The sequence below is a fragment of the Myotis nattereri genome (assembly GCF_964212035.1).
Source record: "Myotis nattereri genome assembly, chromosome: 4".
NCBI lineage: Eukaryota > Metazoa > Chordata > Mammalia > Chiroptera > Vespertilionidae > Myotis > Myotis nattereri.
The window spans coordinates 15,385,663-15,400,383 of NC_138079.1; the positions used below are offsets into that span (position 1 = coordinate 15,385,663).

A 14,721-nucleotide genomic window follows, 5' to 3' on the forward strand; every position below is an offset into this window, starting at 1 on the left:
ATGTTCAAATGTGAGCATTGAGACAGAAATCCACAGATGTCTTTTCTCTGAACTAGAAAGCATCCACTTAATCCTCCCCCTAAAGATTCATGCAGGATTCTTATGGAAAAGCCCATTGGTTCTTAGGGGTAAAGCCGCGAAGATATATGTGTATATTTAATGATGATTTTAGCACTGTTTGGAAACAGTCTTCTGGTACTAAATTTTGTTCATAAGTTCCCTAAAGCCTTTGAAAAGGAATTTTAACTCAGTGTGCAATTCTTCGTCGGAACAGGCTTGACTTTTATTTCTCATGCTCTGTCAAGTGCACAGATGTTTCCAATAGTTTTTGATTACTCTGTGAGGGGCTAAAAAAACCAGTGCCAGAAATAAGGTTTAGCTTAATTTTCCTTGGGCAGCCCCCTTCTCCCTTCCCACCCTTCCCCCACCCGCTGATTGCTCCATGTGGCTTTGAGCACTCTGAAAAATTAATAAGACTCAGAGTGAAAACAGCCCGGGACGGGTGATGAGGTGCTGTGTCTCCATGTGGCGTTTCCCAGGGCTGGGGTGGACCAGTGACAGGACAGCGTGACAGGCCTGTCTGAGGGGCCCTGGGCAGGGGTGACAGGCACCGCGGGCAGGCAGGTCCGTGGGACGTGCAGGTCCTGTGGGGCCTCGGCAAGCGGACCCCATATCCATCCGGCTAGTTCAAGGCTCACGCTCCCCCTGGAACGGGGAACATTCCTCCTTTTCGCTACAGAGATTAACCACTTCCAGCACGGGGGCTTTTACAGGAAACCACTTCTCCGGGCCGCCCTCCGCCTTTCCCTTCTACCGTTAGGTCCTTGGTTGTTCGCAGAGAAATGTGTCAGGTCTGCGCGGTTTTCCCACAGAGCAATTTGCAACATGTAGAAGGCGATGAAACATTTGTGGAAAACTCCCTTTGTGGCCTAGCAAAGGCGATTCATTGTGTCCATATCTGTGCTTTTTTAGGAAGGGTTTGTTTTGCGCTGGTTTCTGTGGTTGTCCAATGGCCATGTGTTTCTTATTCTAAATATCTAAACTTCCTCTTGAAAGACAGGCTGATGGACCAGAAGGGGATGAAGGGCGTGGGGCAGGACAGGGGCTGGCAGGCGCAGGCTTCGGCGTGGCCGGGGCCCAGGACCCTGCCGGCTGTGAGCCTGAGCCGGGGTCGGTTCCCAGTGCTCTGCCAGTGGACGGCCGGGTGGCCTCCTGGACAAGCATGTCCCCCACAGGGGGCCCCCCATTCCTTGCTCCACTCCCACCGCCCAGCTGTCTCCTCTTCTGTCCTTCGCCTTCTCTGTGCGATGTCCTTGGGAAGACTGGGCAGATCTCGGGTTAAACACAGCAGACTTAGCTCCTGAAGTCACAGAGGAAAGCTGTGCTTCGTTTTGGTTTTCCAGATGCAGTGCCTTCTTCTCCCCTCCGCCCAACCCTTGACCGCTTCTAGCCCGCCCCCGCCCCCCACCCCAGGCCTTCACCACACTGTAGGCTGTGCCCATGGGTTATGCATATATGCATACAAGTTCCTCGGTTGGTCTCCACCCACCCACCACATCAGCACATGTGTGACTGCTTGCTGGCGGCAGGGCGCTGTGCAGGCAGGCCTTAGGAGACGCACCGACTGCTTCCTTGCACAAACCCTGTGCCTGCCGTTGTTGGCCGGGGGGGCTCAGCAGTGGCAGAGACAGGCCCAGTCTCCCAGCCATGGGCAGAACATGGAAAGTTCACAGAAGAGTGACACACACATAACCCAAGACATGACTCGTTTCGGAATTGAGTCATAATTTGCTTATTTAAAAAATGCTAAGGATGGTAGATACAGAAGTGACGTCTCAGAGACTGATGGGAAGCGCCAAGCAGAAGGGGTAGTGGGGGTGCAGTGAACGTGAGACTCTTCTCAAGGAGGACACGGTCGCTGGGCTGGGAGGGCGTGAGGGGACACCGCTGACCTGCGCCAGGTGGGCCGGGCTGGGCGGGCACCTGATCCTGTGCTGGGGGATGTGAGCCACGGCTCGTGCGTGAGGAGGCATGTTTGAGTGGGGGGCTCGCGTGTGAAAGTGGGACCTGGCAGCTGTGCCGGGATGGCCGAGCAGGCGAGCCTGGGGCCCACCTGGGAGGCACTGCAGGGGCCAGCGAGTGAGCGGTGTGGGCGGGCAGAGGAAGGAGGCAGCGGAAAGCCGCCCTGGAGTCCTGATGGCACCTGGAGAGGGAAAGAGCATGAGACCTCGTGAGACCTCAGCTCGGGTGACTGATGGCAAGACCGCGACTCAAAGGGAACACTGGAGAGAAGCAGGCTGGGGCCGGGGCGGGGAATAATGCCCTAGACTGCGTGTTTGAGAGGGAGGGGGAACAGGTGGGGTGCCCTAGACTGCGTGTTTGAGAGGGAGGGGGAACAGGTGGGGTGCCCTAGACTGCGTGTTTGAGAGGGAGGGGGAAACAGGTGGGGTGCCCTAGACTGCGTGTTTTAGAGGGAGGGGGAAACGGGTGGGGTGCCTGCTCAGGGGTGATTGGCATAGAGTGGGGTTCAGGAACCCACCCAGGTGAATAGTGGACAGACAGGCGTGACTTCCCGGCTGCCGGGTTAAGGCCCAGAGGGGACAGTCCAGGGATGGGAACTGGTCACAGTGGGAGGGGCGTTAGTGAGCCTGGAGGTGAGCTGTCTCCAAGGAGACATGGGGCAGAGGCCACAGGAGGTGAAGGGTCATGGGAAGGCCACACACCTGCTTCCCACGTGAGGTCCTGGTGGTGGTGTCGTGACGGAGTGTGTGTTGTGCTTCGCAGGGCCTGGGAGTCAGTCAGCAAATGGGAGTGAGCTCAGTGAGAGGAGAGAAGAAGGGAAGGAATTTCAGAAGAAAATGCGAGGCATGTGGGCAGTGAGCCAGCGCCCCCAGAGCACATGGAGGCTTGCGGTGGGAAGAGGGCCTGCAAAGGGCTTGGGGCCGGCAGCAGAGGGTCCGGAGTGCCCACTAGGAGTGTCCAGGGGGTTTTGAAGAGAGAAAGGCTGCCCTGCCCTGTGTTTGGGATCTTGACCCCCACATCCCCTTCCGGTCACCCTGCCACCACGTGTAGGGGAGCCCGTAGGCTGACAGGACCCGGAGCACCCAGACACTCATGTACAAATTTGGAACAAACTTCCCATTTTACCACCACATGTCACAATAATCCCCCCAGTGACCTTCAGACACAATGTTGATTAGTTTGCCCAGAGCTAAAAATCAGTATATAGTTGGGCCTTGACTTACGAGTTTAATTCGTTCCGTGACGGAGCTCGTAACTCAAATTACTCGTATGTCAAATCATAAAGTGAACAAGTGAGACATGTGATGCTGGGCTGATTTTGTGGCGTTCACTGTGACGTTCGCTGCGCCAGCTAGCGGTGGGGTATCTGAAGCTGGCTCGTAACCCGAATTTTAGCTTGCAACTCAAAGCAAAAAATCGGCCGAGAGATGACTCGTATCTCGGGACACTCGTAAGTCAAGGCCCCACTGTATAGCACTTACTGAGAATAATAATGTCTCAGACACAAGGTTTGGATGCACGTGAAACATCAGGTCAGATTCTTACAGGGAAACACTCAGAAAACCATGATCATACGTGAGAATGAGACACAGTGAATGACCGTCATGTGGGTCTGAGGGAGGATTAGGGACCGTGAAGCAGGAGAGCTGCCCCTCGGGCGGTTCCTGCTGTTACTGACCCAGGGGTGGGGGGAGTCGAGTTCCCGCAGGTTCACAGTCTGTGCAAGTCAATGTCCCGGCTCGCTGACCGGTCCCCTCTCCTCCCCAGCTCTCCGGCGGCTGCGAGCTGACGGTGGTGATCCACGACTTCACCGCCTGCAACAGCACCGAGCTGACCATCCGCCGCGGCCAGACCGTGGAGGTGCTGGAGCGGCCCCACGACAAGCCCGACTGGTGCCTGGTGCGGACCACCGACCGGTCCCCCGCGGCGGAAGGCCTGGTGCCCTGCGGCTCGCTGTGCATCGCGCACTCACGGAGCAGCATGGAGATGGAGGGCATCTTCAACCACAAAGGTAGGACCCGCGGCCGGATGGCGGTGCCCATGGGCGTGACACCGGCGCTTCTGTCCCCACTTCTGTGCAGCCGAGTAGTAGGTAGGACTCCCTGTGTCGTGCTTCAGGCCATCATCGCTGGGTCTCTGGGCCGTTTCACTCCATCAGGAGCTGCAGTGGAAATGACGATTGCACCTGTTATTCAGAAGTAATGAACGATCGCCTCCTTTCCCACCGCCGTGTAATAAGATACCAGTTTAGGGAAGGAGGCGGGCGTTCCTTTGAGGCCAGTGTCACCTATAAATGGGGAGCACAGAGAAGGCACTGTTCTCAGGCAGGCGATCTGAAACAGCGTCTCCTTATCAGGTTTTCACGCTCTGGGCTCTTCATTTTGTTCGTGTGAAATCCCAGAAAGTCAAGCATGCAGGCCCTGAGAGGTTAACCATGCCGTCTTTATAGCTTTGCAAAGTGTCTCAGGACAGCTCCAACCACCCCCCTCCCTGCCCCCGCCCCACACACACACACAGCTCCCTGCACAGAGCGGGCGTGGAGCTGGCCCCGAGAGAGGCTGGCGAGTGGGGCAGAGCTTGCTGTGAGAGCTCTGCGGCTGCGACAGTGACGAGCGAGGACGTGGCTTTGGAAAGAGGCACTCTCATTTTTTATTTTTTTAAATATATTTTTATTTATTTCAGAGAGGTAGGGAGAGAGATAGAAACATCAATGATGAGAAAAAATCATTGATCGGCTGCCTCCTGCACGCCCCACACTGGGGTTCAACCCAGCAACTCAGGAAATCGAACCATGACCTCTTGGTTCACAGGTCGACCAACGCTCAACCACTGAGCCACGCTGGCAGGGCAAAAGGAGCACTTTTAAACCGAATAACAGAGCATTTGGACAAAATAGCATTTCACATTATTCAGTGGCTCCTTTATTTATTTTTCAATTAGAGTCGACATTCAGTATTACTTTGTATTAGTGTCAGGTGCACCTGCGGGGGCTCCTGTAGTAACTAGCAGGTAGCTAGCAGGACTGCTTTTCCATGGGGGTCTCGATGGATCATAAATGGGCTTCCAGGGAGGGGGATCTGCTTCTCCTGCGCGTCCAGGCAGGAGAGTTGGTGGTGATCGGAAGGGGAGATCCTCAGTAACAGTGGGCTTGTCTGTGTAGGTGACCCCGGCAGTAGCATCACCTGCTTTCGGCAGGGCACACACATGGAGGCAGTCCCTTGACTGCATTTGCTGTTTTTAAGGGTCAGACAGGGACCCATCATTAGTCTGCAGGTGGTCCTTCCATTGTGCTGGACAGTGTGGCGGTAGAGATGCTCTGGATTGAGGTGATCCGCAGGTGAAAAATACACACCGGGTTCCAAACGCAGTCTGAGAAAAGAATGTGTAACTATTTTATATCCATTGCATGTTGAAATGATAATGTATTTCATAGAGCGGGTTAAACAGAATGTGGTATTCAAATTAATTCCACCTGTCTCTTTTTTCATTTACGTTACGGCTACTAGAAAAATTAAAACTATGTAGGAACTTGCACTGTATTTCTGTTGGACCGTGCTGGTTTAACCTTTCATCTTAGTGAAAAGCTAATTTGAGACTTCAAGCCCTTTTTAAGAAACGTCGGTCTGTAGCTTCTAAAATAGTGCAGAATGGGTGGAGTTTGTTTGCTTTGACCCATATTATGCCACCGTCTTCACTTTCCTGCAATATTGGCAAATGGCCGATTTTTCTAGATTTGGAGGCAACGCAGTTTGTCTTCCCTTCCTAAGAGGAGATCATTGCAGTCCGCCCTACAGTTCCCGCTCTGCTAATGTTGGAGCATTCCCGGTGCTTCCTCCATGTGTCATCTGTGTCCTCTTCTCACACATCATGACCCGCCCTGGTCCATCCTCTGGCCGTGGAGGTCGGTCATGGCCTTGAGCAACATGGAGCTGCTGACCAGCTGCCTCTGGAGTGACAGGCCCAGTCCTGTTCCGGACCCTCGGGCCTGCGGAGGACCTTCCTGTCACCTCCGGAAGAAACGAGAAGAATTCAGTCTTTATTTCTTCAGGGACCCAGTGGAAAAGACGGAACGTTCAGAGTCTGACCGAAAGCCAAGGTGTCTGCTTTCCTTCCCGGCGAAGCTGTCCATGAGTCTAGAGAAGGACAGGAGGTCAAGTACAGATCTGGGCTGGGCAGCCCACTAGCCCACTGCCAGATGTCTCCCAGGTTGCATAACACATTCAGACCCTGGGACCTGAGTTGGAAATAAAGCCCAGCTTTTCTTTCAAAGCCAATCAGTCCTGCAGAGGAGCCCGGAGCACTGCGCGTGCTGCAGAGCACGGGCTCAGGAAGATGGCTCTCACGGGGCCTTCCCCAGTGCGCCCTTCACTTCCTGGGGCTCCCAGCTGCAGGCCAGCGGGAGGAAAGACCTGTATTTCTCTTACTGGGCTTTGTCCGGCAAACTCCTTACGGAGGTGGGGTGTTTTGCTTGTTTTGAGTTCAGGTGCCAGTTCCCGGAGCCCTTTCCTCTGATATTCTGGGCCCGTCTTGGAAAGTTCCTCCTTGACCCTCACGAACCCACAAACCTGTCTTCCCAGGAAGGTGTTCCTTCATGGAGTACAACCTGTTGGGAAGGACAGCCAGTCAGTAGGTGGGGATCATTCCTTACCAGTTCTCTCCTTCTTTCCCCCATTATTGCCCCATAATGCCAGGAAGCACGACTCTCCGTCCTTCCCCTGCGGTGCTGGGACGTAGGCACTAGGCTTGGGGAGAGAAGGCCTCCATGGGGCTCTCTGACAAGCCCTGCCAGATCCTGCCGCCCATGGTCAGACCTGGAAGGCAGTGACCAGGTGCCCGTCCAGGAGATGAGGCCTTCGTCAGATTGTCCGGACAGCAAGGGACGAGGATCTAGGAATAAAGTCCAAAGGAAGCCACAGGGATTCTGGGAGCAGAGGCCATTGCCACTGGGACACAAGGGATCTGAATTTGCTTCTGCTCAGCCCACAGCCTTTCTTCCTGCTCTCGTGTGGGAAGGGGTGCAGGCCAGAATGACTTCCTAGATGTGTGTGTGCTGGGCTGTTGGTGCCTGTCACTCACATGGGGCTGCTTACCCAGCATCTCGTTTTGAGCCCCTATTCATTGGGGGAGCCACGCTGGGCATGAGGATACTGCTGTAAGGAGTTAAATGTGCCCCTTCTCTCACAGGACTTGACGTTCATCACCCTGTAGGTCTCCTGTGTCCGACAAGCAAGTGGGCTTGCCTTTCACACACTTCGAAACTCATGTACAGCCCTGGCTGGGGTGGCTCAGTTGGTTGGGCAGCGTCCTGTGCACCTAAAGGTTGCTGGTTGTATTCCTGGAGTGACAGGAACATGCCCGGGTTGCAGACTCGATCCCCCGTAGGGAGCGTGCAGGAGGCAGCCGATCGATGTTATGCTCTTACTTTGATGTTTCTCTCTTCTCCCTTCCTCTCTAAAAATCAATAAACTATTCTCTAAATAAATAAATAAGATTCCTGTACGTTAGGGAACTGTCATTATGTACTTGTTTCTAGTCACCCGCTGATAATCTCTAAAGATAATTTCTTAAATGTGTTTGGTTCTTTCTGCTCTGACCTTCCAGGCTAGAAGAAGGAGCACATACACTGTCTCCAGTTCCAGGATTTTCTCAGCCTTATTGCCTCAGTATTTTCTTATAACACCCTGGTCCAAACAACTTATATTTCCATAAATTTCAAATATAAAAAACATGGCTGTTAAGGTCAAATGTCTATTTCTTTGATTGTGGATAGATAGTTTAAGAATTGTAATGTGGGGTTAACAACGGAGTTTGCTGCTTTGAACAACTACTTCAAAAGTGAAACCAGAAAACGGAAGGGACATCACCCAGAACCACAGGAACGCTGGCTGAGTGGAGGTCCTACAACTAGGAGGAAAGAGAAACGCATACGGACACTCAGAGGAGGCGCAGTGCTGAAGCCAAATTCTGAGGTGCGGAGTGCGCGCGCGCGCGCGAAGCGGGCTGGCGGCGGAGGGCGCGGTTGGCGTTTTCAATCGGGAGGGAGTCGCAGACTCTGAGCTCCAGATACAGGCGGGTCTTTAGGGACCCAGACTCAAACGGGAGAAGCGGGACTGTCTGGCTTCGGTCAGAGCGAATGCAGCTTTCTCTCCAAGGTTTGCAGCCGTTGCTGGGACTCAGAGAGGCAGAGCCCCTGGGGACAGGACTGAGAGCCGCCATAACTGATCTCTCCAGCCCACCCTGTTGATCCTGTGAGACCCGCCCTGCCCAAGCCCTGCACAGAGGCATTTGCCGGATAGCCTCAGGCAAAGGCTAGATTAGCACCTCCCTAGAGGACAGAAGTTCTCTCACTGCAGACACAGCTGATTCTCATAGCCACTTGGCCTGGAGGTCAAACCCTCCCTGGTATTAGCTACAACAATCAAGGTTTATAAGACTGCCAACAAAGACCACTAGGGGGTGCACCAAGGAAGCACAACAAAATGCGGAGACAAAGAAACAGGACAAAATTGTCAATGGAAGATATAGAGTTCAGAACCACACTTTTAAGGTCTCTGAAGAACTGTTTAGAATCCACCGATAAACTTAATGAGATCTACAAGAAAACTAATGAGACCCTCGATCTTATATTGGGGAACCAACTAGAAATTAAGCATACACGGACTGAAATAACGAATATTATACAGACTCCTGACAGCAGACCAGAGGAGCACAAGAATCAAGTCAATGATTTGAAATGCGAGGAAGCAAGAAACACCCAACCGGAAAAGCAAAATGAAAAAAGAATCCAAAAATGCGAGGATAGCGTAAGGAGCCTCTGGGACAGCTTCAAGCGTACCAACATCAGAATTATAGGGGTGCCAGAAGATGAGAGAGAGCAAGATATTGAAAACCTATTTGAAGAAATAATGACAGAAAACTTCCCCCACCTGGTGAAAGAAATGGACTTACAGGTCCAAGAAGCGCGGAGAACCCCAAACAAAAGGAATCCAAAGAGGACCACACCAAGACACATCATAATTAAAATGCCAAGAGCAAAAGATAAAGAGAGAATCTTAAAAACAGCAAGAGAAAGAAACTCAGTTACCTACAAGGGAATACCCATACGACTGTCAGCTGATTTCTCAACAGAAACTTTGCAGGCCAGAAGGGAGTGGCAAGAAATATTCAAAGTGATGAATACCAAGAACCTACAACCAAGATTACTTTATCCAGCAAAGCTATCATTCAGAATTGAAGGTCAGATAAAGTGCTTCACAGATAAGGAAAAGCTAAAGGAGTTCATCACCACCAAACCAGGATTATATGAAATGCTGAAAGGTATCCTTTAAGAAGAGGAAGAGGAAGAAAAAGGTAAAGATACAAATTATGAACAACAAATATGCATCTATCAACAAGTAAATCTAAGAATCAAGTGAATAAATAATCTGATGAACAGAATGAACTGTTGATTATAATAGAATCAGGGACATAGAAAGGGGATGGACTGACTATTCTTCAGTGGAAAAGGGGTGTGGGAGATGCGGGAAGAGACTGGACAAAAATCGTGCACCTATGGATGAGGACAGTGGGTGGGGAGTGAGGGCAGAGGGTGAAGTGGGAACTGGGAGGAGGGGAGTTATGGGGGGGGGGGAAAGAGGAACAAATGTAATAATCTGAACAATAAAGATTTAATTAAAAAAAAAAAGTAAAAAAAAAAAGAATTGTAATGTGACTATGAATATAATACTCCAATCAGCCAAGAAGCGCCCTGTACTCACAGGGAGAGTGCCCAGGTTCTGGTGTGTTTGTGCAGCGTGGCTAGACTCGGGCATCTGTGGACAGTAAACATGTGGAATTTACGAGCGCTACTTTTCTCTTATCTGCTGTCTATTCCTGGGTGATGTGGGTAGAGGACACAAATATAACTTCTTTGACATGAACAAGAAATGTAATTGTACGATTTGGTTTTTAAGAAGTTATTTTCGTGTCTGAAACTAGACTCCAGTGTGAACATTATAGGGAAAAAAACACTTTCCACTTGTGGAAAAGGCCAGCCTCGGAAGATTGCCGGAGGGACGGTCTCCATAGACAGGCGGGCTGGGCTTTTCGCTTTTGTCTTGCTCCTGCTGCCACTCTCCCTCACAGCATCTTAGGCACAAACTACACGGAGGCTGAGCCCATTAAAATGGAATAAGGATTCAGCAAATCCTTGTGCTCGTCCAGTCTTATTTGTGTTTGTGGTTTATACCACCTACCGTTACATCAGAGCCTCTGGGGTCGGGGCCGAGACGGGAGAGTTTGTGTCTGTCCCGGGGAGTCTGACCCGCATCCGGCTGAGACGCTCTGATCTCCGCAGCCCCTGTGTGCGAGGCATGGACTGACTCCGGGAATGGGTACCACATCATTATCTTTAATCTCTTATTAAATCCGAGGGATTTTCCTTCTCTAGTGTCTCAGCTTGTGTAACTTGTCACTTTCCTCTATTTATTTAGTCTTGGTCACAGAAGGTAAACAGGAACTTCCGAAGTGTTTGTAGTTCCGACGAAGCCAATTTAGAACATCGCCTCTTTTATGCTATTCGAGACTGAGTAGTTCAGCTTTTCTCTTTCTTCACAACCAAAACTACCATGTGTGATAGTGTTTGAAAGTTTCACTTCAGGGTTCAGATGCTAACCCAACAGGCTCACCTAGAGCAGCGCAGGGGGCACTGGATGGGCAGCTGTGCCAGAGTGGCTGGTGACTGGGAGGGGAGATGCTCAGTGACAGTGGGGTTGTCTGTGTCAGTGATTGCAGGGCACACGCATAGAGACAGTCCTTTGACTGCTTTCACTATTTTTTATTTGTTTTTACAATATACAAAATAAATCTGCTACCAGATTGTAGACTGCATTCGCCGTTTTAAAGGCTCAGACAGGGACCCATCATTAGTCTGCAGGTGGCCTTCTTTCGGGCTCACGCCGTGTGACTGTGGCGCCACCATTACCTCTTGCCCACCAGGTTCCCCAGTCTCACTTCTCACCCTCTCTTGCTGAGACTACAACACCAATCCAATTATACGAGCTCCTGATTAAGTTCCTTCAGTGAGCTGTTGTTAGGAAATAAAATTCTTGTTTCCTGGCATGTCTTACAAGGCCTGGATCTCACGTGTGTGCACAGGTCCACCCATGCACATGAACAATGTGTGTGCACACCCTCTCTCACCCCTTGCGCAGATAACAGGGTTTTTTCTTAGTCCCTCACCCTACCGGGCCTTCTCCGTCCATTTGCACTAAATAAATGAACAATCGTAAAGGAAACACAATACGGTTGTCCAATGGGTCCATGGTGGTGAGGGGAACAGAATAAATCTTGGTGCAGATAATGACTGTTTCACTGCTAACACCAGTGTAACCGGAGGAGGCCAGTCCCAGGGAGATGAGCTCCAGGGACACCAAAGGAGTGATGGGTGCAGATACAGTGCAGGCTTGTAAATGCGAGAGATGAAATACAAACGTACTCTCTTCTCCAGTGCCACCATTGCCTCAGGTTTAAACAACAGGATCGATGAGGGGGCAGAGCGCCTCATGCACCAGCCCTGAGAGAGAGACCGAGAGAATGAAGGGGGCCCAGAGTGGGTGGGGGTCGGGGGCTCCTCAGCTGGAGTACTATCTCAGCCGGGTGCTGGGGGCAGATGAGTCCAGTGCACTGTAATCCACGTTGCCAAGTTCTGTTCTGATGCACTTTAAAGATACACCGTTTATATAGATAAATACCCTGGCTCCATTACTTACCGTTTTGTAAAATGAATGAGAGAGCCCAGACCCCATGCATGGAGGTCATAGGCTCCATGTCTGTTCTCGGGGTAGCCACTGGCACAACCCCTATGAGAGTGTGAGGACATGGTTCCCTGTGAGCCCCTGTTTCTGCCCGCCCTTTCCTCAGCCTCTCTGTCTGACCACCGAGGGCCTGTGTGCTGGTGGCCGCCCGGCACTGCCGCTCCCTGGGCCTGGAGTTGGCCAGGTCTCTCCCTCAGCTCGCGGGGCTCGGTCTCCACATCATACAGATGAGGCCAGGTGACAGGACTGTACCAGAGGTTCTCAGGTGGCGGGAGGGAAGGACGCAGAGGGCACTGTGTCCTCTCCCAGGAGCCCCAGGCCTGGGCCTTCCACTGGGTTCCCAGCCTGTTCCTGTCCTCAGGGTTCAGCTGGCCCCCAACTCAGAGGGTCCGTCAAAGCTGTTCCCCCCAGAGTACATGCAGTTGCTAAGACTCCTTGCTCCTGTCCACGCCACCTTCCCAGTGCCCGGGACAGCAGCAGCCCAGTGCCAGAGGGCCCGCCTCTCCTCTCCCCATCCTGTGCTCCTCATCCCCACCCCACATCCCCACCTCCACAGCTCTGTCCCCACCCCCCACATCCCCACCTGCACAGCTCTGTCCCCACCCTCCATGTCCCCACCCCCCCGAAAAGCAGCAGCTTGGGGGACTGAGACACTCTACCTTCTCCCAAAGCCTATGAGACCGAAAGCGGAGTTCCCTGGTCCAGGGCCTCCTGTTTTTCCCTGAAGTGCATTGGGATGACTCAGTTTAAGTGTGTTCAGGGCAAATGTCTTCTTTCCCCGACCATGAACCACTCTGCCCCAAAGGTAAATCGAGTCTCCGACCTCTTATAGCTGGGGACTTTTAAGTGAGCTAAGCAGTTTTCAAAAAGTGCAGGGCATTGACAAGACTTTAGTGATGTTACAAGATTTCGTTGACTATATTGTGGTTCCAGTGTATTTGGACATCTGCTTAATGCCAGACTGCCTCCTCTTCATCAGAAAACACAGCCAGGCACACCTGAGCATACACAGTTCGGTAAACCTGCGTGTGCTCGCATGTAATGGAAGACCTGGAGACTTTTCTTTAAAGTAGCGCGGACAGAGTAGTCTTCAGTGTGCTTGAGCAGGTGCTAATGCAAATCCCTGTGGGAAGCCACAGAGAGACATGGAGTCACACCCAGAACAAAGACCGTGTCCCCCCTGAGCCCCGCGTATCCAGGGCTACGTGATCCGCCCAGACCTGTGATTACAGAACGCTCTCTGTGCAGCGTGTAATTACGGGGCCGCACAAGTGGGCCATTACTCTGCTGAAAGCTTCATAGTGGAGGCATTTTCCTGTTCCAACTTTACATTTAAGTGTTTATTAAAACAGGAAAAAAGCATGAGCAGGTATTGACAGTGTCCATATTAGATGATCACAAAATTATATAGATAGCAAAGTCATAAACAGTGAGGAAACTGCCTTCCCACGCTTGGCTTGAAATGGCCACGACAAGGTGTTTAGGAAGATCTACGTTCAGGGAAGACATCCGCAGGGACAGCAGAAGCGTGCCCTGCGCGGGGTGGCTCATGGCCGAGCAGGGCTGGTGCTGGGACGGGACGGGGTGTCCCCTTCCGACCTCTCCATGGACTCTCCTTTTTTAACTGCCTCCTTTCCGACATTTGGGTTTGTCAGACTTTGCAACTTACTAGACAAACTGGGGGTTCTCTTTTTAAATGGATCCACTCTAATTTAGCGTCTGCGGAATTAGACGCTAAACAAAGCTGTGAACAATTACAAAGAGATGATGAGTTTCATAAGATGTTTAAAAGCACAGGGTACTGGTTTTCGTTAAGTATTTTGAAGATGAATCAGTGCTGTACACGGAGGGAAGCCATTGTGTGTTCCATCCAAGTCCGTGTCGCCATGTGTAGTGATGTAGCGCCTGTGGCTCTAACACCTGGTGCAGCAGCGCCTGAGATGTGTGAGCCAGACACACCAAGGTGCCTTTCAGCTCTTGCCTGTGTCCCTTCTCCTCTCAGAGAAGCACAAGATCACGATGTGATTGCTTTGTCTTCCCAGAGCAGACTTTCCCATAAAGAGCTAGTGTGGTGATCCATTTGACTGTAGACCCTGACAGCTAGGCAGAAAATCTGACGAGAAGGGAGAACGCCGGCCCAGACTCTGGCTAAGGCCAAAGCAGGGGGCCCTGAGGGTTTTGAATCACGTACCCCGATCAGATGTGATGAAAGCCATGGGTCCTATTCCCAGAAAAACATAGAGTTCAAAACTTCTGCCTATGACTTCAGTGAAGAAAACCCAAATATCAACACTTTATACAGATGTTTTACATCGTTCACAAATAAAGCCATGAAAAGGCATAAACTGAGAGGACCTATTTCCACAGTCCCATTTGCCATGTATAGTTAACTTTTTTTTTTTTTTTCATTTCTGACTTCTACCTCAGTACTTTGTTAGGCCAATACAAACGTACTCATTCCTCCCTTCGTTTTCTTACATAAAAGGCGGTATATTTTGCCCTGGCCTTTTTTTCACTTGGCCACACCTTTTAGAAAGGTCTCCGTACCAGAACAGAGACCTGCTTCATTCCTTTTTATGGACAGGCCTTCACGTGTGTACATAGCAGAGGCTATTCACTGCATGTAAGTAACACACAGTGTGTCACTGGACACAGATACCACATTTGCGTTCAGTGTTCAGCTGTATCAATAAAATGGAATTCAAGAAGTGGGGTTATGGGATGAAGGATACATGCATTTATGGAAAACAAACTTTTGAAGAAGAATCACCTGAATCAGAAATTAACTATAGCAGGAAAAACCACAGTAAACTTACTAAATAATGACATTTTTATTTATATGTTTTAATGATGTTTGAGCTGTTCCAAACCCCTTGAATTCTCTAATTTCATTTTACCCACCTAG

At 51.1% G+C, this 14,721-nt stretch overlaps 1 protein-coding gene across 1 annotated transcript in view; it reads left to right on the forward strand.

The window, feature by feature from the left end:
- The window catches only part of TRIO (trio Rho guanine nucleotide exchange factor), a 190,669-nt gene that overhangs the window by 112,691 nt on the left and 63,257 nt on the right, over positions 1–14,721 (forward strand). The window contains exon 31 of the mRNA XM_081090545.1: positions 3,790–4,033. Within this exon, the coding sequence (XP_080946671.1) occupies positions 3,790–4,033 (244 nt within the window). The remainder of the gene's footprint in view (positions 1–3,789; positions 4,034–14,721) is intronic.